This window comes from Ascidiella aspersa, chromosome 5 (genome assembly GCF_963924565.1).
Source record: "Ascidiella aspersa chromosome 5, kaAscAspe10.2, whole genome shotgun sequence".
Classification (NCBI taxonomy): Eukaryota; Metazoa; Chordata; class Ascidiacea; order Phlebobranchia; family Ascidiidae; genus Ascidiella; species Ascidiella aspersa.
The window spans coordinates 17749069-17775793 of NC_139451.1; the positions used below are offsets into that span (position 1 = coordinate 17749069).

General features: G+C 36.6%; 1 protein-coding gene across 1 annotated transcript in view; it reads left to right on the forward strand.

Moving 5' to 3' along the window:
- The window catches only part of LOC146145146 (dynein axonemal heavy chain 8-like), a 68345-nt gene that overhangs the window by 10723 nt on the left and 30897 nt on the right, over window positions 1-26725 (forward strand). The window contains exons 16-50 of the mRNA XM_083390492.1: window positions 539-771; window positions 1325-1476; window positions 2366-2519; window positions 3126-3267; window positions 3804-3930; window positions 4520-4704; window positions 5353-5499; window positions 6292-6507; window positions 7336-7494; window positions 7738-7904; window positions 8523-8720; window positions 9100-9307; window positions 9464-9667; window positions 10460-10588; window positions 11099-11298; window positions 11861-12014; window positions 12108-12270; window positions 12655-12758; window positions 13256-13384; window positions 13741-13860; window positions 14122-14217; window positions 14509-14655; window positions 15259-15431; window positions 15848-16026; window positions 16106-16293; window positions 18075-18269; window positions 19017-19259; window positions 20074-20237; window positions 20747-20882; window positions 21999-22191; window positions 22945-23064; window positions 23908-24052; window positions 24393-24523; window positions 25677-25855; window positions 26133-26276. Of these exons, the coding sequence (XP_083246618.1) occupies window positions 539-771; window positions 1325-1476; window positions 2366-2519; window positions 3126-3267; window positions 3804-3930; window positions 4520-4704; window positions 5353-5499; window positions 6292-6507; window positions 7336-7494; window positions 7738-7904; window positions 8523-8720; window positions 9100-9307; window positions 9464-9667; window positions 10460-10588; window positions 11099-11298; window positions 11861-12014; window positions 12108-12270; window positions 12655-12758; window positions 13256-13384; window positions 13741-13860; window positions 14122-14217; window positions 14509-14655; window positions 15259-15431; window positions 15848-16026; window positions 16106-16293; window positions 18075-18269; window positions 19017-19259; window positions 20074-20237; window positions 20747-20882; window positions 21999-22191; window positions 22945-23064; window positions 23908-24052; window positions 24393-24523; window positions 25677-25855; window positions 26133-26276 (5724 nt within the window). The remainder of the gene's footprint in view (window positions 1-538; window positions 772-1324; window positions 1477-2365; window positions 2520-3125; window positions 3268-3803; window positions 3931-4519; window positions 4705-5352; window positions 5500-6291; window positions 6508-7335; window positions 7495-7737; window positions 7905-8522; window positions 8721-9099; window positions 9308-9463; window positions 9668-10459; window positions 10589-11098; window positions 11299-11860; window positions 12015-12107; window positions 12271-12654; window positions 12759-13255; window positions 13385-13740; window positions 13861-14121; window positions 14218-14508; window positions 14656-15258; window positions 15432-15847; window positions 16027-16105; window positions 16294-18074; window positions 18270-19016; window positions 19260-20073; window positions 20238-20746; window positions 20883-21998; window positions 22192-22944; window positions 23065-23907; window positions 24053-24392; window positions 24524-25676; window positions 25856-26132; window positions 26277-26725) is intronic.

Here is a 26725-nt window from a genome sequence, read left to right on the forward strand (position 1 = left end):
GCAATTTCATTTGCTCGCATGCAGCACCAAAACTGATTTCTTGGCGTCGTTGTTGTTTATGTCGCGAACGTAATCTTGTTGCCGTGTGTCAATGTCTTCAATATAAAGCACGGGGCGCAAGGAATGGTATAATCTACGCTCTTTCACTCTAGGGTGCCATTTTTAACGCTCAAGGGTGTCGAAAGATATTTCAAATTCTTTAGGATTCCAATTTTGCTCTATTGGTAAGCTTCTTGATAAAAAATTTTGTGTACGATAAAAGTGCAGAAAATTAAAAAGTTTTTTTCAACCTTGTTGCACAGGTAATGTTCTGTTTCAATTTCATTTATTGTAACGTTACAGTTAACCACTTAGCAAAAATTCGGCCAAGAGTGCCGCGAACTATTTTTAATTTCTGTAGGGTTCCGCAAGCCAAAAAAGGTTGAGAACCACTGTTTCAATGCTTAATGAGGGCAAACCCGCAAAACAAAAGCAACTAGCATCGGTTCTGTTTTTTATACTGGCATTTTGTTTGATCATTTGAAACTCTTTTGCGAAGGTGATATTCCACCGTGCGTGGTGTCGAGGCGTAGAAAATGTTCGTCGTGGTCTCAGCGCCTCAATCCTTGTACGTCACCCGGAAACACGCGAGCTCTACGTGAACTTCGACCCGAAGGTTGAGGAGCTGCTAAGCGAGACACGTCATATGCGCGCAATGAACCTCAGCATCCCGGATGCAGCCGCCCGACTGCTGGCAATAGATTACGCCAGGCTCAAGTTCCAAGCCACAAGGTTCGATTTTTAATGTCGCAGCGACACTTCAAAATGTTATTGTTTGTAGCGACATCAAAACGTAACCAAAGAGTTTTAGGTTCCTCCTGTGATATATGAAAATATTAACTCGAAAAATATTAACAGAAAGTATTGTGATATTATTTCATAAGACTATTCGTCCAGTGGACGAAAGGTTGTTTAGTCTTTAGTGTAAACACTGTTGGCGTCATATCCTGACCAAACAAAAACAATAGGTTTGGCATGTAGTTTTATGTACTCTCTAAAATCAATCTGTAGAGTAAATACTATAAATACAAGTGCCCCTTTCTCTACCCCTTTTACTCTAAGCCCATCCCACCAAAATTTATAGTTGATGTTTACATTTATAATAATTGAACATTTATATGTTTTTTAAGTCGAAAATTCGAGATCAATCGAAATATATGTGATATATATTTTACTGTAAGTAAGTAGCTCGACGTGAAGTGCAAGTTTGGTCAGAAAAGTATCCGCCAACTAAGCACAGAAAAATAATATAAAAGCTTTTACGTGTGTGGCCTGTTTCATCCAGGCTTCGTGATCTTATTCACGAGCGCGTAAAGCACGTCTCGAGCATCCCTCAAGCACTGCAATCGTGCACAGTCAGCCATGTCAGTCAACTGGAGGAGGTTTTCAAGCCAGGTCTAACAATGATCAACTGGTGCTCATTGAACGTGGAAAAGTGTAAGTGTCGGTCTGCTGTACCCCTGTTAATTCAACAGACGATCTGCCGTGCTATTGTGTTGCACTAGGAATGAGGGTCCGAATAGGAAGTGCGCAATGCTTTTGATCTTGCGTACGGTTCTCAAACTGGGGGGGCGCGAAGGGGTAAGAAGGGGTCTCGTTTTGTTTCTCTTAAATTTAACCAGGTTTTTGTTTTTGTCAATGTGTCTCGTTAAAAAGCTATTTTGACGCATGACAATTAATTTTTATGATTCTTCTTAAGAATGAATTATAAGTAGTTTTTCTTATTTTTAGTTACAATGAATTAACTGTGCCAAGATACCATGTTGCCAGAAGACATTTTCATGCCCAGTTAGGATACTATTTTTATTTGTGTGCGCTTTTCTGTTATGGTGATGTGTCTAAGAGCACATAGATTGGTTAATAATAACAATTGCTTGGCGGTTTAGGCATTCTGTCGTTGTTTGATCATTTTAGAAAAGTCACTTTCAATGAGGACAAGTTTAGAAACGAACATTCTGGACGTATTTTGACGTGTAAATAGCCGTCCACCACAGACGTTTGTAAAATTTAAAAAACTACAGTGTTTTTTAAATTAAAACAATACAGTAATATTAATTTTGCCTTTATAATTTGAAATTATTTTTTCCTTATGTACTGTTAGTAATCCACTATTTAATATTAGTTTTTATGATTACAAAACCGTATATCAATTTCGATTCGTTTCGAATATTTGCACTAACACTGTAAAAAGGCAAAGAAACGTAGCTTGTTTTGAAAACTATAGACCTTAGGCCGCCATTATTTTGAACCATTTTATATTGTAGGCTATAAGTTTTCTCTACAGCAACTATTTTTAGGGTTGTTTCAGCTGTACACCTTTTGACAGTTATTTCTGACGCTGAAACTGCGCTCGAAAGCTTCGGATTTTTTGTGAAGCAGCTCAACGACACCATCGAGTGTCGGATCGACAGCGTTCTAATAGAAATGGTTAACACACCGCTGCTGGTCGTCCCGGACCAAGACCCACTCACCATTTCCGAGTATTATGTTATTTTTCGTTTGTTTTTAACTCAATAGTAAAGGTGTAGATAGATAAACCTAACAAAAGAAAGGACTGTTTTTTTTGAGATGCTCTACGCATTGCATGCACAGCTCTTTTCTTTGTGCTAGGCCCCGTGACTCAGAGACTGCAAGTTTATTTATGGAAACTATCGACTACTTACCTCACAAAGGGTCTTTATCCATTAAGGTTCAGGAGATCAATATAATACCTCTACAAAATTAATTATAAAATACCAATATTTTAAAATAATTTATGTCAAGTGTGTGGTCAGGCTTGTTCTTATAACTAAAATACTAACGTGCAACTATAAATTTTATTTCGATCATATCCCTACGTTAGGTTTTTGAAAGTAATAAGGTCGCTCAAAATCTGAAATATTTTTTGGAGCAAACTTTTAAATGAAGTTATCTAAGCAAACATATCACTTTAAATTTCATGCTTTTATGTCACTATCTCAATTACGATTTTTTTCTGTTTGATTGGTGTTTAAGTTATAAACTATATTTTTTGTTGATCTTGTTTGTTTTATCTTTGTTTTGAGACTTTTGAATCTTTCAACGTCATTTTGTTTTCTTTTATGCAGGTTTACTGCCCTTACAGCCAAGAGTTGCCAGAAAGGAGTAGCTAACTTGACCCGACTCACCACAACCCTGGAAGCAAGCGTGATCGAACTAATCGCAATGTTGCGAGCAAGATTGAAACCCGCAGAAAAAGAAGTCGTTGTGGTAATTATTACAATTTAACGATTGTAATCTGGCAAAGGGGCAAGTGTTGCTACAGTGTGCCGCATGGAAAACAAAAAAACGTTGTTGAGACAGGGTCAACTCAAATATAGATAGTGCCATATAATGTTAATTGTAATTCCTTTAAAAAAACGCATCGAGTTCACAAGCTATTAAGGGTAGGCCTAATTGCAGGCAATGTAATGATATAGTCAAACAACAGAAAAATGATAAAGCCCTAGAAATTTTCGTGTCACGTATTTTTCTAAATTAAAAGTTCGGGCAATTCAAACCAAATAAATGTCAAGTCCTTGAATGTATTGAAACACCAATTTACTCAAAGCAGAAAGTTTTAAGTTACTTGTTTTGTTATGTGACGCCACGAGTTAGATTTGTGACGTCATATCTGAGTATGTCTTCCTACAACAAAATCCTGAAGCCCGTCACCTAAGTTATAAAAAACCTCCTTTGCTGTCTTTCTTTTGTTATCATATTTTATGTTTTGTGGTTTAACTGTTGTCAGTTAAAATGTCGTACAGGAACCCTTTAGTTGTACACATCACGAAGCAAAGTTAAAAGCTCAACGCTGTCAGGAATGCCTTTCCTGTATATTCTTCAACACAATGAATCACTTTTGTCAAAGAAACACAGATGCCCTCATCAAATGTAAGATTATGCATATGCGCTTGCATGTTTATATACTTTTTTTTTGAATGTAGTGAAACTCTCACAAGCTGTTAATGATCAATTTGCCCCACCAAAAAAAATATTTATAACTTTGTTTTACACATTTATTTTCAATATTATTTCATGTATGTTCTGTTTTACTTCATGGTATACACCATGGGTAGCCAACACGTCGATGGTGCCCCATTTCACCTGGACGATCGCGACGAATATGTGTTACGTAATTACTGTAGCTGTCGCTCGCAAACAGATCATTAAAATAACCAACTGTTGTCTGGACAAGCCTAATTAAGCGTTCTTTTACGTGTAACAAATTAACCTCCATCGCTGGCTTGAAATGCAAATAACGCTCAACATGTTTAATAAGTGTTCTTGTGACTTTTTTTACCGATCCAGTCGATCGAGAGTCTCTAAAAAAGATTTCAGTCGATCGCAATAAAGCATAAGTTGGCTGCACCTGGTATACAAAAAATAATGTAGTTCGATTTAGGTATAGCAAGTTGTTGCTGGCTAATAATTTGCATTAATTACTTTGGAAAGTTTAAAGTTTTATTTTTGCGCGTAAAAGGCGTCAAAGAATCTTTAGAAAAGATCCGTCGACGTTTGAGAGCCAGGTCTCAGCAGAGCGATTACGGAAACCCGGCTGGAGGATTTCATGTTCTTCCTCCGATGCTAAAAACCGGTATCATCCTGGCTCTTCCCAACATCATAATTAATCCCAGTCTGGAGGAAATACAACAAGCCTTGAACAAGGTGATGTAAATCAGCGCCGTTCCGCCAAATATATTACAATTTTAAATCTCAATTGCAAAAATCAAGATGTTGAAGTCTTATCCATCAAATTTAGAACTTCGCCAGCTCCGTAATTTGCAGCATTGTGACGTAACATAGATCTAATGGTCTACTTTGGTCTTCATTGTACGTCACAAAGCTACAAGTGTTTTGGCCAACTGTTTAAAAGGCTACAACTCGTTTAAGTCTTAAACTTTAAGATCAGTTGTATGTGAAAGCTAAGAAGTGTTTTAGTTGCATACTGTTGCGTTATTAAATTTTGGGTTGATTTTGATTTTTGAAGGTCCACCGGTCCGCAAAATTAGTTTTGAAATTTTACTGGTCCGTATGCTAAAAAGGTTAAGAACCACTGGTCTAAATCATTCTTCGCCCGAATTACACAACAGCGACTAAGTTGCTACCCTGTGTGTGCGTGTGTGTGCGTGTGTGTGCTTGTTATTTGTGTGTATTTTAGTGGCCAAAATAAACTTTATACCCATGAGTGTGGTTTTTAAATTGTATATTCGTGTTATGAAGCACGTTGTACTTATCACCCAGCTAACATTGTAAATACGCAATCTTTACTCGAACAACGATAAATAATAAATGATCCCATATTTCGTTCTATAGATTATCCACGATACACTCGATGCTTGTAAAGTGCTTCCGCAGTGGCATCAGAGCATCTTGGCACAGGTCGAAGTTGAACAGGGTCACCAAGGTGAAGCCCACGTTACGGAAGCATCTTCACCCCTTCCTATAAAGCCAATATACAAGGTGTATATAAACATCGTTGATGAGCTAAGATTAATGTGAAAAGATAAAATGTACAAATCTAGTGCTTCGTTGACAAAGCGTTTATACGAAACCCAATTATAGGTTTGCAACTCTTAAAAAACAAAATGTGGATCCAGAGGTAGCACGAGGCCATGTCCCAACCCTATATTTTTTTTACTAAATTTAACCATGTAAATGCAAAACATTTCCCGCTTCGCGTGAATCGTGTTCAATTTATATTACTTTGGCGCTAATTTTTTTTCATAGGCGCGTGCAAAGTTTTAAACTTTTCTGTTTATCAGCAGCCTAATGCCGTGGGAATATTTTGTCAGTGTTGTAAACAAGTCATTTTGAAATGACTTAAGTCCAAGTCAAGTCATTTGAAAAATAACTTAAGTCCAAGTCAAGTTATTTGCAAAAATAACAAGTCAAGTCCCAGTCAAGTCATTATGAGAGCAAGTCAATTTCAAGTCATGTCATTGACATAAAAATAAATTATTAAACTATTAGAATTGGTAAACTCGTCCGATTATAAGCAACAATTCAACTTAAAAAAAACATAAACGCAGTACACAGCAATTAAAGTGTTTAATATGCAAAACTTGAGATAAATTTTAATGAAAAACACTTAATTTACTCCCAAGTTATTTGCCAAAATGATTTAAGTCCAAGTACAGTCATTTGGCCAAAAGACTTAAGTCAAATCAAGTCATTTTGGTCAAAGCTGTTTCGAGTAACTGAAAGATAAACCTTCAGAAGAGCAAAATAAATTCGATTGCCATTTGATCCTAGATCATCTCAGACAACAAAGAAATTGTGAAGATGGTGTCACAGCTTAGCACGCTCATCGGATCTCTTAAATCTGAGTGCGGCAAGGTAATTTCAAGGGTCGAGGCTGAGGGCGACTTCTCAGAGGTGTGGGCGAAAGACGCCGAGTCCAAGTTGGCGCTTTTTATCGAGCACAAACCGAGTCTGGCTGAATTCCAGGATCAGATTCGCAACTTCCACGTAAGTTTGTGCTATAACTGCGAAATTAACTTGCTGCTTTTTCTATAGTCTACTCTAGCACTTACAACCTAGCACTTACAAGGTTATTGCAGTACGCGAACCATGTTTAGTTGTGATGGTTGTTAGGTGAATCGCATTTTTTTATTTTATTTTTTTAAATATCTTGCTTAAAAATGAACTAACGAAAGGCTGATACATATAGTTACAAAAATGTCAATTTATGCTTATAAGCTCTCTTAGCATTATTTGCTACTAACAGTATACCACGCAGGCAAACAAAGTGAAAAGCGTTTTTTATTTGAATTTTTTTTTTTTTTTTTTTTAAGAAAGTTATTTTAAGTTTGTGGTACAAATCTTTAAAGTCCACTTTTACGCAAATATGCCGTGCTGCATTAGTAATGTTTAAAGTAGAATCGCAAGGTATTCTAGAATAATAGGTGTCTAACCTAAAATAACGAATTTAAAATGTCGAATTCTAGTTTATTTTTAATTACCTATTTGCGTTGTATTTTTGGTGGCGAATTGATCATAATATACCTACTGGTGACAACACAGTTTACCCTTTGTGACAAAAACAACTATTTACTAATCTATCCATAATGTAATCGAAAAAAATAAATAACCAAAGGTATATAAACATTCTAAACAACGTAAAGCCGTTGTTTACATAATGATGCATTACCACACAAACAACAAATTAAAAACAAAAGTTGTTGCCCAAACTTACTTTTTTGCCTATAAAAGTGCAATGAAACACAATGAACTCTTGTTGAGAGGCGCCAAGTTCACTCGTGCGACCTTGCTCGACCTTGTTGATTGCATGCGCAGAAAATGGAGGAGCGAGTTGAGAGCGTTGCGAGCACTTTTACGGAGGGTTCGATCCTATTCCAGACCGAACAGTTCAAGTACGCCTTGAAGATGGAATGTCGGGCTGCAAAAGTGGCGTTTGGACGGGAGTTAAACCAAACCTGTGGGAGAATGATGGAGGTCAAAGATAGGACACTGATTAAATTTAATTTATAATACGGATTTCTTTCATAGGTGTTCGTAGTTCTATTTTATTTTCCACTCTGTCGGGTAATTGATGTTTTTCAAATTACCTTTTGCATCTGTATAAGATTGCTATGTACTTTTACACGAACCTAACTTATACAAACATGTATAGGAGACACGCTAAAACTAGTAGAAGGCACGCTAAAACCTTGAAAATAATTTCTTCAACGCACTCAGGACGTTTTCAACTTTTTGGAGAACCTCGGTAAGCGCCTGACGCGTCCTCTCGACGACCTTGACGACATAAGGACATCAATGGGGGCCCTCGACGAATTACGTCAGCAGGAAATTCGCATCGATGGCACAATTGCGCCACTGGAGGAGGCTTACGCCATACTCAACAAGTTAGTTAAAGGTTGCTTCGGCAATGGTAAAATACTTCCAACCAATTTTAAAGCCTTAGTGCTTTTAAACTTTTGGAAGATTGTTAGACTTCGTCATTTGATCCTACCGGGGAAACCACAGTCTTAAATGCTTTACATCCTGTATACCAGCGGTTTCCAAAATTTTCTAAAAATTTGGCCTAGTAGTGGCCTAGTGGCAATTATTTTGATATTTCGCGACCCCTATAAAAATTTAAGGGTTATTTGACCAATGGTTTTTGTAGCACACTACTGCAGTCAGGATTTTTTCTAATGTAACAGCTTTCTAACTGATGCGAACGATTCGCCGATAGCCTGTAGTACAGCATAATATATGCTTTACGATGTCACAATAGACATAAAAACATGCTATTTTATCGAATAATAAAGAACAACAAAGGCTAATGAATGAACAAATTGAACATAGTCTAATTAAAAAAAAAAACATCCGCTAAAGCCTAATGTTTAAAAACTCAAAAACTAATTCTCACTGCGGACACTCTGAAACTGCTGTTCGGACCCCAGTTTGAGAATCGCTGCTGTGTGCGGATTATATTCACTCGACTTTTACCTAAAAAAGTGTTGGCATTTGTTTAATAGAATGGAGTTGACGTTTGACGACGGAAATTCAGAAAGAGTTGACTCGCTCGGTTATGCATGGCGTACCGTGACGCAACAGTCACGTGAGGCACAAACTAACCTGCTTGCCGCGCAACCCGAATTCAGATCTGATCTGGTCGATCGGGTAGCCCAATTTATCAATGACGTGGACCAATTTGAAACCGACTATACAAAAAGGTAAAAAGAGAACGTAGTGAACCTCACATTGATCTAATTGGGCGACTGCCCCTCATTTACATTCCAGTTATCATCTGGTCCTAACTGGTGGCACAGATAAATATATCACTTCATAAGATTTTTTAAATTTTATCTTTAACAATGCTGCCTCTTGAGAAACATAGACCAACCTAATGCTGTTTAAAGCTGCTTCGATAAATATTTCGAAATTTGTTCACTGTTGTCTAGCATATTTTTTATGAAAAAGTTCATGTTAATTTAGTCCTGAAAGAACCAAAATTTTATTGGTCAGTCAATCATAATTCGTAACTAAAAAGTTTCCAACACAGTTAACCACTGAATAAATTGGTCAAATTTTAATTCACATTTATTGTTTCAGGGGTCCCAACATCCAAGGAATTCCGCCACAAGAGGCGAGCGAGAGACTGGCCATATTCCAATGCCGCTTTGACGACCTCTGGCGGAAGTTTGGGACCTACTCAGGGGGCGAAGAGCTGTTCGGGCTGTGTAAGACCGAATACCCAGCACTTCACAAGATAAAAAAGGAACTTAACTTGCTTTCTAAGCTCTATACGCTGTACAATGCTGTAAGTTGAAAAAATGTTAAAAAAGTTGACAAAGTGCTAAAACCGTGTCCTTTTCCATATGTTCCGCAGATCATAAATCATATTACTACTTTGTGTTTTTTTTCGATTTTTGAGACTAATACCTTCCGTTCATGAAAACAATTGCTTGCTACTCAGGTCAACTCGAGCGTGGATGGATACTACGACATTATGTGGCAGGAATTGGACATAGAAACAGTAAACTGCGAACTAATCGAGTTCCAGAACAAGTGTCGCAAACTTCCCAGGGGCCTTAAAGAATGGCAGGCCTTTCTCGATCTTAAAAGAAAGATAGACGACTTTAGCGAATGCTGCCCCCTACTGGAGATGATGGCCAACAAGGTGGACATAACTTTTTGTGAAGCCATATTTGCTGTTGTCGTTTTATTTGATACTTTTAGTTTTAAGAATTATTTCATAAACAATTAGCAACAAAGAATGTCTGTTTAAGAATGCCATTTTAGCCCGACTAAAAGCATTTTTAAAAGCCATTGGACCATTTTTTAAAGTAATTGGTTTTTGCGAAACTACAAATCAACATTTTTACACAAGTTTTAAAAGTTTTCAGTGACCACGTATTTCCTCGTATAGGCAATTTAGAGCACAGCAAAACACGAAAAATTAATCGCGTTTTCAACCATCTTTTACATTTTTAGCCTTAAAACGTTTCTTTAAATTGCACAGATAGCCGTGGGCCTGGGGTAAGATCTTATATGTATCATGATTAAATTAGGCATAATATTAATACCATGAGTCCCAAACTGGGGCTCACCGACATGTTTTTTTTAATTTTTTTAAAAGCAACTAGACACTTACTTTGATAAAGTTTACCACCCCCTGGTACTAGATTCGTTTTTTTAAGGAGATTAATTTATTTCTGAAAATATAACCGCAATTCATATTAGGTATAACCTCAATTGCAGAATAAATTTTTTCAGTTTAAATATGATAATATTTTAAGTTTATGAAAGTTAATAAGATTGATCTTCCAACTTTTTTTTCGAACAAAAGAACCTGTCTGAATCAATTGATAAAGATCATTATACTATAAATATGTTTTACTCCCATGAGCCTGTTGATAACTTCTCAGGATCAAATGGGAATATCTTTTTTAATATTAGATATTATTTTTAGGCAATGAAATCGCGACATTGGGATCGCATAGCAAAGTTGACTGATCACACTTTCGATGTCGAATCCGACAGCTTTCTTCTTCGTCACATCATGGAAGCTCCAATTTTGCCCAACAAAGATGAAATTGAGGTTTGCCATAGTGTCGTTTACAATTCAAATCGTAACTGTACAGCAAGCTTTTAATATATATATATAGAAGGGCGTATTTTTATGGAATCCAAAACCATTGGTAGCAGTTTCTGCTTGTCGATCACTGTTCAGCTGACGGGTATATGAAAATTAAAACTCAAAGTTTAAAAATCAGAGTAATATCAGGATCAGACATTTTTAAAAGGAATATACATTTCGCCTATACTGGCATTGTCAGTTCCTTATTCAAATAGATATTTTGAAATGGTTATTTGAATAAGGAACTGACGCTGCCAGCATAGGCGAAATGTATATTCCTTTTAAAAAATGCCTGATCCTGATTTTACTCTAGTTTTATTGTTTAACAAGCTTTTAAATAACGTATTTTTGTTTAAAATCTGCTTCTGATTATATCGTACCTTTGCCGCTTTTCGGTTTCTGTCTGAAATATTACATATACGAAATCGGAACATTTTATCTCTATTAGAAATTTTCTTCGTTCCTTTTCAGGACATATGCATATCGGCTACCAAAGAAAAAGACATCGAAGCAAAGCTGAAGGCGATTGTTGCCGAGTGGGAAGGCCAGAACCTCACCTTCTCTCTGTTCAAATCCCGGGGCGAATTGTTGCTCAAGGGTCAGGATATACAGGAGATAGTAGCACTACTGGAGGACAGCCTCATGGTTCTCGCTTCACTGCTCAGCAACAGGTTTGATCTGTAAAACGTTACTATGGTTTGTGTCCTTAGATCACGGGTTCTTAAACTTTTTTTACCGCAGGCCCCTAAATTTTTTTGGGCCTCGCGTGTACAACGGTAGAAAAAAAATTAAAAAAATACGTCATAAATTTACGTCACAGTACAAATAGACTTTATAAATTTGCTAATTTTGGTCAAAACATGTGAAAGTGAAATGGACCGTTTTATTTTTAATCAAACTGTTTTCTTTAAAAAAATGATTAGGCCCTACTTCTTAAATATACAGCAATATTTTAAGTAGGTTGTTGTGGACCCCCTAAAACTAGTTCACGGACCCCAAGGGTCCAGTGGACCCCAGTCCTTAAATAAACAACAAAGCTTTAAACATAGTATAAACTTGATCAAGCCAGCTTACTGCACCGTTCCCTTTTACCACTTGCTCTGATTGATTAGTTCGAATAGCCCGGAAAGACAAAATTAATTGTATCCTTTATTTGTAATTAACATAATTATTTCTGTTAGAAACAACTGTGAAGTTCGGCATTAAATGTCCAAATTAACACTGCGTCTTTAGGTACAACGTACCATTCAAACCGAAGATCCAACTGTGGGTAAACAAACTCTCTGGAACTACCGAGATAATCGAGCAGTGGATGACCGTACAGAACCTCTGGATATACCTCGAAGCGGTGTTTGTTGGCGGAGACATCGCAAAACAACTTCCACAGGTTTTTTTTTGAGTTGTATGGCGCTAGCAAAAGCCGATATGCGAGCGACATAGCCATTTTTCATGGTATATTAGGCCGTACTATTTTACTCAGGAAGCGAAGCGTTTCTCCAACATCGACAAATCCTGGTTGAAGATCATGCAGCGAGCTCACGAAATCACCAACGTAGTTTATTGCTGTGTGGGGGACGAGTTTATGGACCAACTATTGCCACATCTCCTCGAACAACTTGAGTTCTGTCAGAAATCGTTGACCGGTGCACATTACTTTTTCATTTCAAACACGTTGCAGTGTTTTTAAACTAACCGTATAAACAGTTGTACTTTTACAAAAGTTTCCATTTTTGCAAAAGTTCTAAACAGACACTAAGTTGGTTACATACTACTGTAGGCTCATTCTTAATATAATTGCATGACAAAACGTTGTTGACCAGGGAAATGGGTTTAGAACGGTTTCTCAACATACAAAGTTGAGTAAACTTAACCAATTTTGTTTTTGACTGAAAGGTAGCTTTGGATATAGATTTATATTTAAGTCGTTTCCAAACATATTTGTATCAAACCTCTATTATTATTTGTCAAATTTAAAAACATATTGTTTAGCTACATTTTTTAATTTTCGGGTACGCAATTTTTTACAGGTTATCTAGAAAAGAAACGACTTGTATTTCCGCGATTCTTTTTCGTATCGGACCCGTCTTTACTTGAAATACTTGGACAAGCCAGCAACTCACACAGCATTCAGGCAAATGTTTTATTTGTTGATCAGCTGTTTGGTAAAAATAATAATGTTCTGCAAAACGAGGGAATTGCAAATCTGTTTTTATTTTATCCGATAGATACGTGAGTATTAATAGTTTTTGAAGTGTGATTAGCGTCAAACAGTCTACAAAGACTCGGCGCAAAATGGCTATATACTAATTAAAGCTTAAATAGGGGTAGCGTTGTTGCAATATTTCTTTTGAAAACAGTGACATACCAACAAGTTTTTGTTTAATCAGCTTTGCCACATAATACTGCGATTATATCATAAAGAGTCGCAAGAAAAACTTTAGCCGAAAATAACAGATTTTAATCTAATTTGTACAGAATTATATATAATTATCAAACTCCTAGACAAAAAATAAGAATACTAAAACTATACGTGAGTCAATTATTCAACTTTGTTTAACAAACATACATACCAATATTGCTTGTTGCGATTTGCAGATGTCATATAGCATTATTGTTTGCTATGTTCAGGCCCATTTAGTCGGTGTGTTTGACAACGTTTGCACGGCAACTTTTCACGAGAAAGACTACGACAAAATCATCGGAGTAAACTCAAGAGAAAACGAACATGTGGACCTTGAGAAACCGGTCATGGCTCAGGTAAGCTCTCAATTCAAAACATATTACTCTTTTGCAAAACATTTAGGAATAGCCACCATCAACGAAAATCGCAAAAGTGAAAAATATGTTAACCACTATATCCACTTTTTTCAAACTAGAACACAAACTTTTCCTTTGTCTTGATTTTGTTAGATTAGTAGGCCTAACAATAAAATATATTTATTTAAATATTTTTCGTTTAATATACCCTACAGATTTTTCGGGACGCAACAATTGCTGAACCGAAAACATAATATTGTCACATTTTACCTTGCAAGTTTCAACTTTTGTAAACTTATATTCTTTTTAACGCGATTGCTTCCCGAGTTTTTTAATTTTGTGAATTATTAACCCAGGGAAATGTGGAGATATGGTTGGGCAACTTACTTAAGGAAGTGCAGAACAGCATTCATTGCATCATAAGACAAGCCTTTTACGGGATCGAAGACTCTGCCTTTAAAATGCTCGAGTTCCAGGTTGGTTAATAGAGGAAATATACGTTTACGAAAGTCGTTAAAATAGAAACCGGTGCAAATTCCGAAGTTCTTATCGTTTACGTGGCCCAGGATTAAAAAAAATCCAACGCTATATATAACTAAATTAGTTAAATTGTTTGAACTCAGTGGTATAATTCATTCACAAATTTCTATAAACTTTTATAAATTTATATTTTTCTTCTAAACGCTTTATCCTGTTATTTTTCGGTTTTTAATGTATTTGTTTATTCTGCGTGTTAGGCAATGTTCCCGGCACAAATCGGTCTTCTTGGAATACAAATGATATGGACTCGAGACAGTCAAGTCGCTCTCAAGAATGCCAAAACAGACAGAAAGGTTGGCATTACAGATGATTCTGACTGTATAAATAAAGAAGCTCGTTTATAAAACTGTATGACAAGGTTTTAGGACAAGCATACTTGGTATTATGTTTTTTACAAGTTTTTAAATTTGCAATTATTCAATGTTTTAATTATTCGCCGAGTCATTGACCCTCAACGAAATTCTCCAATTCCTGATCCATAGTTTTAATTGACAATTTATCTAGCTACAGATGTTCAACAGAAAACGAAAATCGAAATTCAAAAAGAATTCCATCTTTACGATTAAACTTTTCATTTATTTAAGATAATGCAAACCACCAACCAGCGGTTTCTCGATATGCTCAATGAACTTATTGGAGTCACTACGAAGGACCTCACTAAGATGGAACGTGTCAAGTATGAGACGCTCGTCACCATCCACGTTCACCAACGCGACATTTTTGACGATCTGGTAATTTGATTTATTTGTGGTAGTATTTTACACATTAAGACTATACGGTCACTGTAAAACGAGTAAAACGAAAAAAAAAGAATCGCTTGACAGTGCTTCTGTTTTGTGTCCCGATAGTACTGCAAGCATACGTATAGAAACAAATGGATAGGAATGTCAGGTCACTTTAAGGAACTATAGTTGTTTTGCTATAAATATAATAACCAATCATTTTACTTTTTGCTTTTAGTTCCTTTAAAATCCCATATAACATAAAAAGAAAAAAACATTGTTTTATTCCAAATTTTAGTATTGGACTTTTTGTTTTCACGTTAAGTTTAAAAATGAAAACGATAGTGGTATGGATTTTGTTAACTACTTATACTCCATAGTACAATGTGTCTCAACTAAGTGTTAAAATAAGTTAATAAATTGTATTTTTTTTCATTTAAATTTAAATATTTTTGTTTTCCAAAATTTAACAGGTGCGAATACAATGTACAAGCGCCAAAGATTACTATGCGAACCTCGGTTTAAAAGAATACCACATAGTTTATTTTTAAGATTGATCTTTACGTTTATGCGTTCGCCGTTCGTCGAAGAGTTACCGTTTTACTTTTGTAGGTTCACATGCACATCAAGTCAGTTTCAGATTTCGAGTGGTTGAAGCAGTCGCGTTTCTACTTTCACGAGGACACCGACCGCTGCTTGGTATCGATCACCGACGTCAATTTCGACTATCAGAACGAATATCTTGGTTGCACCGACAGACTGGTGATCACACCTCTTACTGACAGGTAAGTGTGCTGAAAAACCTTTTTAAACTATGTCATTCGTCTATGTTAGTAAAACGAAATTAATTGATAATATTTTTGTAAACTAAAAGAATAACCATAAACAAACAGAAGAAGAGAGAAGAAAGTTTTGTTACTCTGATGAAAAAGTATACCGACAACCATCGCAGACTCAATGAATCTGTCGATCAATGATGCAAGCAGGGTAGGCTAGAAAAACAACTAGCCTGCAGTGAGTTTCGAACTCACGACCTCCGGTCAAACCGGGGCCGTTGCCCCACAAAGCTATACAAGCTCAGAGAGGAGCGAGTCGAGAAACAACCATACGCCAATGCTTGCCACATCGTTTTAGTACAAGCAAATATTGTAATGAACAAGTGGTGATATTTTCGCCTGTAATATTTTTTCTGCACTCTAAGATGTTACATCACTCTCGCTCAAGCGCTGGGTATGAGTTTGGGGGCTTCCCCGGCCGGACCTGCCGGCACGGGAAAGACGGAGACAACCAAGGACATGGGAAAGTGTCTCGGCAAGTATGTGGTTGTATTTAACTGCTCCGATCAGATGGACTACAGAGGACTAGGCAGGATATACAAGGGTAAGTGGCCATGTTTAATATCCGTTTTTACTGATCCCCCTTTTTTGGTTATAAAGCGTTTCCTACTTTGCTCTTCCAGGCTTAGCCCAATCTGGATCTTGGGGTTGTTTTGATGAGTTCAACCGAATCGAGCTCCCCGTGTTATCTGTGGCGGCGCAACAAATCGCAATCGTTCTTGCTGCGAAGAAAGACAGGAAGAAGGCATTCATTTTTACCGATGGCGACAACGTGTCGCTGAATCCGGAGTTTGGATTGTTCCTCACCATGGTATTTAACAGTTGTTCCCTATGTTTGCGTTCATCAATATAAACTTATCGACCAAAATAAAGATCCTCAATATAATGAGCAAGAAACGCTAATCCGTTGTTTCAACCGTATTTTACAACATTATTTAAAAAGTTTTGACCCGACGACGTTTAACTACTTTATATGTCAAACTCGAATGTTACAATAAATACTCTTAAGTAATATAAAAATGCTATGCGTTTTCCAATGCATTGTAAATCGTAAGATGAATGATTGTCTAAACCAGCGCTTATTAACCGGTCCGCCATAGAAGGTTGCCTGGTGTGCTTAGCTGATTGATTCCGTATTACTTTCAAAGGTAAAACACAATAAGGCCTACAGAGCAACGATGTCTAAGTCAGAATTTCAATCCATATAATAGTATTAAGGGCAGAATATGATATAAAATCGTCTGAATAAGACCTAAACATGTCGAAATAAGTCCTAAATTATTCGGAATAAGGATTGACAAAATAACGCTTAAAGTTGTAGAGAGGGGGTATGGGACAATTGAGGGACACCTGTCTGACGTCGGCCGTTCTGTTGTCGTTTCGGCGAGTTTGTACGGCGTCGCTGTTTAGGCGCAGGATTGTTTGCCCCTTTTAAGGGTTAGGGAAGTTAGTGATAAAGTTAGGAGTGGGTTTAGATAAAAAGTTGTATATTGGTCTTATTCTGTCTATTTGAGTCTTATTCCGACGGGTTTTAGGTTTTATTCCGAAGTTATAACAACAATTGGTTTAGTATTACTCCGAACTGTGTTTTAGTTCGACATCGATGTTGTTCTAATTCAGGGGTCGGCAACCTTTCGTACGCAATGTGCCAGCTTATAAATCATTTCAAAATATCAACAACTCGCGTGCCAAACATTTTTCTATGTTTGGTTTTGCACTGGCAACCAGGGCTGCGGAGTCGGTTAAAAAAGTTCGAGTCGGACTCCCGCCAAATGTGCAATTTTATCGCGAGTACGGCTCAGACTCTACAGCCTGTATTGCACCGAATTACGTAACTGAAATAAGATGGATATCAGCAATCCACTCATAGGGCTCATAGAATATATGCCATGATATATTATTCCACCTTAACAATTTACAGTTATCAGTTCAAAATTTTACACTGCACATGCGCACACCTCGGACGCGGGTCATTTTACCTAGTCTTACTCGAGTCCAACTCCGCAGCCCTGCTGTGATCTGACATCTCATTTACGTATTTTGGAAGATGCCGTTAAATCTAATAAATTCTGTAAAGATACTCCAAACCTGCTGAAAAAAACGAACTGTCACGAACACAATACTTTGCCAGTTAATTTGAAATATATTTCGAAGCTTTTCAACCGATGACTATATAAGTGTTAACAATCAGTTTCGCTTTTAGCTTGGTTTCGCAGTCGCACAAAAACACACGCACTTACTTTTAATGTAGACTGCTCTGCTTTAACGCAGTAACCATTACGCCAATTTTAGGGCATTGTAACGTAATACAAACGGTTAGAAAAATAATTGTAAATACAACAGGTAAGACACTAATTTGTGACACGAACACTGCAGATTAAACTACAAATGTGTGCAACCATTTGTTGAGCGCTACTGATGTAATAGTAGAGTTATTGGTGTGGTAGTTATTTAGGTGATATAACATGCGCGTTAAATCATTTGGCGTGCCCTGAAAAATCATCTCGCGTGCCACTTTTGGAACGCGTGCCAGGAGTTGCCGACCCCTGTTCTAAGTCATATATATTTTATAAATTTTCACTTTGTGTACAGAATCCTGGCTATGCTGGTCGTCAGGAACTCCCTGAAAATTTGAAAATTAACTTTCGCTTGGTCGCCATGATGGTTCCGGATCGTCAGATCATCATGCGAGTCAAGCTGGCCGCGTGCGGCTTTGTCGACAACGTCCAGCTTTCCAGAAAGTTCTATACGCTCTATAAGCTCTGCGAGGAACAGCTTACGAAACAGGTCTGTACCACTTTTTACCCAAAAGGCAAAGGCTTTATTTGCTTACCGTGACAAATACCGCTTGATTATCTGTCCGTAAATTTTGAAGCAATTTGAAAACTAATTAGAGAAAGGTGCGATCAATGGTAATTTGTAACTTGTAACGTGGGGAGCGTGGAGAGTAGATGCTAAAAACAATAAAAGCCATCTTGCAAAGTCTATGAAAAATCTGTGCCACTTGTTGCAATATTTGATCGCCTATTTGTGCATGCCTATATGGGGAAAAATTAATTTTTTTTTGCATTATAAGTGCATCTGCAGGTAAAACATCTTGATAAATGTAAATTACCATACCTATCAATATTTTAATAATTGTAATATACATAATTTAACATTTCTGCTTAAACAAACAGTGGAAGTTTGCCTAATAACTTTAATCGGTGTTCCATTTCGAGTAGGACACAAAAAGCAATCGGCTATTTTAGTGTAAAAGATTGTAAATATACTTAAAACACATTTGTCCACAGTGAGATAACCAGGAGAGTTGTGTAGGTTCTGCAACAACAACAACAGCAATATTTTTTTATTTCTTCGTATGTTTTTGTCATGTTCAAATATGATGCAGTCGAATTAAGTTATATTGAAAAGCCAAAGAAATAATGCTTGTTGTCCACAACCTACAACCATCACGATTTTCAGCAGAGCTACAGTACCATTTCAATACAACTGGATTATTAAAAATATTCCATTCTATTAATATTATCGCAGGTTCACTACGATTTCGGATTGCGCAACATTCTGTCTGTGTTGCGGACACTGGGTGCGGCAAAGAGGTCGAGTCCGGGCGATTCGGAGATGAAGATCGTGATGCGCATCCTCCGAGACATGAACCTCTCCAAGTTGGTGGACGAAGATGAACCCCTTTTCCTCTCACTCATCAATGATCTCTTTCCCGGGATTCAGCTTGAAAAAGCCGGATACCCCCAGATAGAGGCCGCCATTGAGCATCAGGTAAAGAGGAAAAACTAAACGGTTAGACACAGGACATCTCTTGCTAAACTAAAAATAAGCATATAATCTAATTTGAACAAAATTTTTTAGAAACGATGAAAAAAACATAGGTATGAAATATACCATCTAGGTGTACAAAACATTTTTTATAAAAAGTTAACAAATACAAAGAAAGTTCGCGTAAACTGCACTAAACATGTAGTGCTTATACCTTTTAAAAGTAATTTACGGCAGAAGTGACCTATTGAAACTAAATTGTCCTAACTAGATGATCAAGTGTTTTGGTAAATATTTGTTTCCAGACATTCAGAGTCTTTACGGTGCTAGAAACTGTCTTGTCTCTATTCTAAACTTAGAGAATATGTATTCTGCATAGGTATACTCGGCAATTGTCCACTTGGTATTTAGTTTATATTTTATAAACGTATATCATTCGCGCGTAGCGAAAAATAAATGTTTGCATAACTTTAATTATATAGTGCCATGGTGAACACGGCGAATTTATGCCGGAAAGATTGTTTTCAAAAAAGAAGGCTAAGAAATGGAAAATAAAAATAGACATGACCCCAACCTCAAATCCGGATCCGCCATGATAATGTAGTCCTTCTGTTGGTTTTTAAATTCTATAAATGCAATAAGGTCTTAGCGCGCTACACAACTCATTCATTTCAAGTTTTTAGAGGAATAATATAACTATTTTAAATTTGTATTTTTTATCACGTACGTAACCCCTGAAAAAAAAACTAATTTGATATGAAACTGAAATTGTCGCAACTGAATTAGTCGCGTAAACCAGTTTTGCTTGTAACCGCAGACAACGGAACTAGGATTGGTGTTTCACCCACCCTGGGTGCTTAAGCTAATCCAGCTCTACGAGACACAACGTGTACGTCACGGTATGATGACGTTGGGGCCAAGCGGAGCTGGAAAAACTCGATGCATTCACGTTCTTATGAAGGCTATGACGGAGTGCGGAAAGTAAGTAGTCACCAACAATACAGCAAGTTTATAGCGATGGTAGTTTATATTTTTAAATTTTGCCGATGTTAAATAATTTGTTTAGATATTTAAATAATTAACGCGGTTTGATTGAACTTATTTTCATGTATATAGCCAAAGACACAAATCAAAAGTAAAATGTTTTCAAGTTAACAATTTTTAGGTTAAATCTTTGTTCGAATTCATTCTTTTTAACGTTACTCATTTTTTTAAAGTTTTTTTTGTTCCTAATTTACGTCGAATTGCAAGTCAGTTGTGATACCTGATGTACGACCCATTTTGGTGGCGGATTTTATTGCCGTCGGCGTATCCTGTTTTCCGTGTTGTTCTCCATGTTTGTATATACTTTATTTTGCTCTTTAACATTGGATTTTGGTGTTAATGTTGACGATTTAGGTTGTGGGACAAATTTCTATTTGGTTGATTGGTGGTATTTTTGCTTTAGTGTTGGATCATAATAAATGGTTCGATTTTATTTCAAATTGCAGCCCACACCGCGAATTGCGAATGAATCCGAAAGCGATTACGGCTTCGCAGATGTTCGGATCGCTTGACGTGGCGACCAACGATTGGACGGATGGAATATTCTCAACTTTGTGGCGTCGTACTCATAAGGCCAAGAAGGTATGTTTGGCTTAAGCTTTGAAATGTAATTGTTTAGCCAACACGTGAATGTTACCCAGGCTAATTTTCAAAATTAATATAGTAATGAAAGTGAAACAACAAGATTTATGAAATAAGCTATTGCTGCCAGACATCAATGTATAACTGCGTGTTTCTCATCCGGCAGTTATATATATATATAATTATATATGTTATATATTATATATATATATAAAAAAACACTTTTTTGTCAAATTTGAGTAGGGACCCCCTGGAATTGTTAGGCTGCGTGTAAAAACCCCACAAAACAAATCTGAGCACTTTTGGTTCAGTATTGACCGTGCTACGTCAAATTGAAAATTCAGATGCTGCATCTACTTTATTTTAAATTTTTAAGCCATTTTTCGTATAAAACAGTCTAACAAATGTTGTTAAAATGAAACATTTATACAATGACTACTTACTTTTAAACTGTAAAATATGTTTATTCCTAGCTATTCAATTGCAAAGCAATGCAAAAAAGTAGAAAATATTTCTGGGGGAGGATAAATTATTTTTTTCCAAAATTCTAGCCGAAATCTGAATTTTCAAATTGACGTAGCACGGTTAATACTGAACCAAAAGTGCTTAACTTTGGTTTGTGGGTTTTTTAGAAGCAACCTAACAATTCCAGGGAGTCCCCTGTTTTTTTGAACAACCCTCATATATATGTATAAAACTGCTGGATGAGCAACACATGTTGGACTTAAAAGTCCGGTGAAAACAGGGCATTTTTATTAATGAAATCCCGCCGTTTTTAAAGGCCATACATGGCGCTAAAAATATTGCAACTGCTTTTTAAAAAATCACGGTATTTTTATACAATTAAGTTTGCTGTTATGCAACGTTATATTTTATTGAAATGGATTTTTCGGGCTGGTTGTCAGCATTTTTGTTCAATTAAGGTGATAATGGTCAGAGTTTTAAACGTCAAGATACATTAAAATCAAAATACTGTTTACCAGATAAAAATAAAACTTCTCTATTTTTGCAAATATTGAAGTGTCAAAAATTCTGCGAGGGGATATTTACATGGTCCTATAAAGTGGAATTAGCGCTTTACACCCTATTGGTCTACAATGTTCCGACGTTTTGTAGGGCGAGAGCATTTGGCTTGTGTTGGACGGTCCGGTGGACGCCATTTGGATTGAGAACCTTAATTCGGTACTTGACGATAACAAGACCCTGACGCTTGCAAACGGGGATCGAATCCCGATGGCACCAAGCTGCAAGATTATATTCGAACCGCACAACATCGACAACGCGTCGCCAGCGACAGTATCCAGAAACGGTGAGAAACACCTTTTGGGGGGAAAACATAGGCAGAATGACCGGCTGGTGATTCAGGATTGTAAAATTTAGGAACTTTATATAGTATACGAACTGTCTTTATTATGGTGTATTGCAGATCTGGGCAACAAACGTCCCGCGGGCAAAATCCAACTCGCGGCTTATTTTCTTAAAACACAAAAGCTAAGCGAAAACAAGGGCGAGTTTCTACATGCTTGGTTTTATTTTATAGACACTCTTCATTGGGGCAGATATACCCAATGACTCCAAACTCTATTTTATCTGTTTTAAATACTAAAAAGAAAATTGTTTTCGCGCTTCGAGCTAATCTCTTTAGTCTTTCTTGTATTTTCCATGCGTTCACAAACTTAGCATAATATTTACATATTTTTTGCGCTTCGGTCAAATGTATTTCATTTTTTAAATATGAACGAAATACCGGCCGCTTTCTTTACTCTGAAACATACCGATTATCATTTTGTCAACCTAATTCAGTAAATGCCATGTTGCGTGTTTCTTCCGATGTCTGCCATTTTGTAAATATGAACTGAACTTTTCATTTGAAAATTTGCTTAAACCTGTGTATTTACAGATTAATTTTGCCCGATGTTACCTCATGATTTCAGGGTTTTAATTACCTAATGCAGTTTAGAAACGGTTAAAACATAATATTATGTGTTAAATTGATTTTAGTTTATAGTCAAGTGTTTAATTGTTTACAAAAAAATGTTAAAATGCATAGAAATATATTTAGGTATGGTTTACATGAGTTCTTCAATTCTTAATTGGAATCCAATTCTGGTCGCCTGGCTGAAAGGACGACCCAACGTCATGTTGGAAGTTTTGATGCCGGCGTTTGAAGGAATATTTTGTGGTAATTAAACTTCAAAATTTACAACTTCTAATGTTTTTTGTATGATAACAACAATATGCAAAACTTAACACACATACATACCCATACGGGTCGATACTTGGAATTTTATTTAAACCCATATCCGATGTTAAAACTAAAAAGTTCCGCGGTTGTATCCCAAACCAAATGATGTCTTAATTATGTTAAAATTTTAAACATTTAAAAAAAACTTTACTTTGCCAAAAAACGGTAGCCAAAATTAGTGCTACCGGTAATAAATTTATTTGCCTCTAATTGTTAAGGCTTGGTTTTCGATGTGTTTTACTCTTTTAGTTGAAAATGCTGCGTTAGGTCGCAAATCATGGCTGAAGTTCCTACATCAATGTAATATCGGATCGGCAGCGATACCACTATAATATCGGATATGTACCACCTGGTATTGGGTAACGAGGGGAGATCACAAGATAAATTTCAATATCGAATGAGCTTTTTATTTCTTCAATAACTTTTCTATGCAAAACTAAACTTTGAATTCGACTAAAATACAGAATCAGTTCTTCGTTTGGAATTTCACAATTTTGAACAAGTCTGTCTACTTACTGTTTGTTTATTCGTTTGTTTTCGCCTGTGCGTTAGAGAAAAAAATCAGTAGAATACATTTTTTCTAAAGTAGTGTTTTCATTGGAAACTTCGTTGAATTATCATTAATTTAAATGCTGCGATTTACATTTCTTAAAACGTTGATTTGAAATATATTTCAAACCGCCTATAAAATGATATTAAACCATTGCTTCATTCGCGGACACGCGCGTAGGAAACGTCTAAATAGTCAAACCTACAAATACTAACAATGAATATATTCAGCACTCTTTCGCTTCGTGGAAACCTCCCTCGTAGCTAAAATGAGCGTTCTTGAATGCATGTACGTCCAACAACTTCTCACGCTTCTGCAAGGTCTGCTGCCCACATCGGACGACAACAAAGCCATCGACAAGCAGCACCTTGAAAGGTAAGTACCGCCGAGCTATATTTTAGTAAATCTATTTTATTAGAAAAACACTCTCTATTATAACTGTTGCTGGTGTTACGCATGCGTTTACCGAAATAAGTCGAAATTTTTTCACAAGTTACCACTAAATATTAGAACTTAAATGCTATACCTACCTATAGGACAGGTTATAAAACTTTTTACCAGATCGGTGCGATAAAATGGTAAAACGCTTAAAAATAATCTCCTTAAAATATAACTGTTTTACTTTCAAAAGGCTTCACAAAAAAAACATATTTGTCTTATCTAGGTAAAACGAAATAGTTACTTATTTCGCTGCATATTTGTTTACCCTTTTCAGGTTGTTTATTTTTTGCTTGATGTGGTCTCTCGGTGCTTTGTTAGAGCTGCCTGATCGCGAAAAGATGGAACAGTTCATATATAAGTACCAAAAGGATAACAGCGGTCTTAAACTTCCATCAATACCACCTGGTAAGTACCCATTTTTTCTATAGGACTCAAAAAGTAACATGTACAAATGGTTGTTTAAAATTTTTGGAGGTTTTTGGTTAAGCAAACTTTACTCCTAAAGTGGAACTTCACAATCAATAATGTTGTTACATAAAGTATATTTTTTAGATGTGACGCTAGAGGAAGTATATTTGTGTATTTTGTAATATATTTTGTCGATTGATTATAAATTTGTTTTTTAGTGGTTGCAATCGGTGTTTTTTGAGATCCTAATTGGAGGGTTATATTTTTATTACACCCAAACGGCGTTAGCTGATTGGTAACAATACAGATCTCTCAATGACCAGGGGCGGCATTATGAACACACCTCGCTAAGTTGAGCGAGCTCGTTAAGTCGACTTTTGGTATTACGAACGCACTTCTCGTTAAAAAAATCTCGCTAAACTCCTCGCTAACTAACGAGCGGCTCAGACCACTCGGTAAAGAAAAATTTGTGTTCTGAAAACCTAACTGCTGTTATTAAAATATGTTTTGTTATCAATAAACGTATAATGGATGTCATAACAAAGAGATTCATAATTAATTTGTAAATTTATCACCAAAATGGCGTGAAATTTGGATTTAGGCGATCTCCTACCTACACACCATGGAGGCTGAGTTTGGGGTGCGTACGGTGCCAAGAGCATTCCTCGTAAAAACTTAGGTTCATCACCCATCTTTATACACCAGCGCCAAAACGTTGCTTCCCAAAACCCTTTTCTATAGTCTACAGGACTAATTAGGAATTAAATTCATGCGGTTCACCTTGAAAATTGTTTCATAACAAATTTAACATTCAAAAGCAGCTTACGATTTCCAAAACAAAGCGCCAAACTACGTTTCTGCGGCAATTTTGCTGAGTCAGTCGTCCTTTTTCTTGTGATTTGACGCATTCTATCGCGCGTGCGTCTCGTTATAGCGAGGTGTTGGCGAGGACCGTTCGTAATACCAAATGTATTTGGGAGATTCTCGCTTCGCTCATCCCTCGCTAAAACGAGCTCGTTAACTTAGCAAGCGAGGAACTGTTCATAATGCCGCCCCTGCTTATGTAAATGCTCACGTACGAGCAACTGAAATTCTTATTTGTACCAGGGGTCCAGGAGTAATCTTTTTACCATTGTTACCTGCTCTACAGACAGCGGCCATACTATATTTGAGTACATGGTGGGCGAATCAGGTCAGTGGGAGCATTGGTCGGTACGCGTCCCCACATATGATTACCCTTCCGATTCAACCCCGGAGTATATGTCGATTCTGGTGCCAAACGTTGACAACGTTCGAATGGACTTCCTTATGCATGCTGTCATGAAACAGGTGTGTTCAATATCAATATACTGGAAAATAGTGCGCTTTCTGGAAAAGTTTTACGCCAATTTCAAATGTTTTTAATTACACAAAAATTGGTTTTTCAAAATAGGTTTTATTCTACATTATATTTTTACACTTTTATTTATGTGTTTATCCTAAAAAGTAACGAAGCCCTGTTACTGTTTGTAGTTTAGCTTATCGGTAACATACTCTTAATTTGGTAAATCGCCTGCTTGTATACTCCCAAACAATTATATACATGCCTTTATCACTGGCATTGCAGGAAAAAGCGGTACTGCTGATTGGCGAACAGGGAACAGCCAAAACGGTGATTGTGAAGGGATACATGAACACGAGGTACAACCCGGAGTCTCACGCTACCAAGGCTGTGAATTTCTCATCGGCTACCACGCCGCTAATGTTTCAGGTACTCATTGAGAGCCACAGGTTAAGTTTCACTTATTGAGTGTTTGGGGTGGATTCTAGTAGTAAGTATCATAATCGGAATAAGTGTTAACTTTTGAATTTAACACTGCAGTCAGATTAATACGAATAAACGACGGAATAAAGCCTACGTCGGAATTAGACCTAAACCTGTCCGAGTAAGACCTAAATTGTTCCAATGAGATCTAACCTTTACTTCACTAACTTAGAACAAAACACCAGTTTAAGACAACTTTTAAAGCCATACATTATCCAACCCTATACAGAGTTATCTATAGGCGATTTAGGAAATATTTTGATAAATTTATGACTTTTGATGCGATGAGGTTAAGGCTTATTCCGACTGGTTTGGGTTTTATTCCTTCGTAGATATGTTGCGCATCTTGTTTTAATATGTCGTTGGTCCTAATATTATGTTATTATAGATTGTTC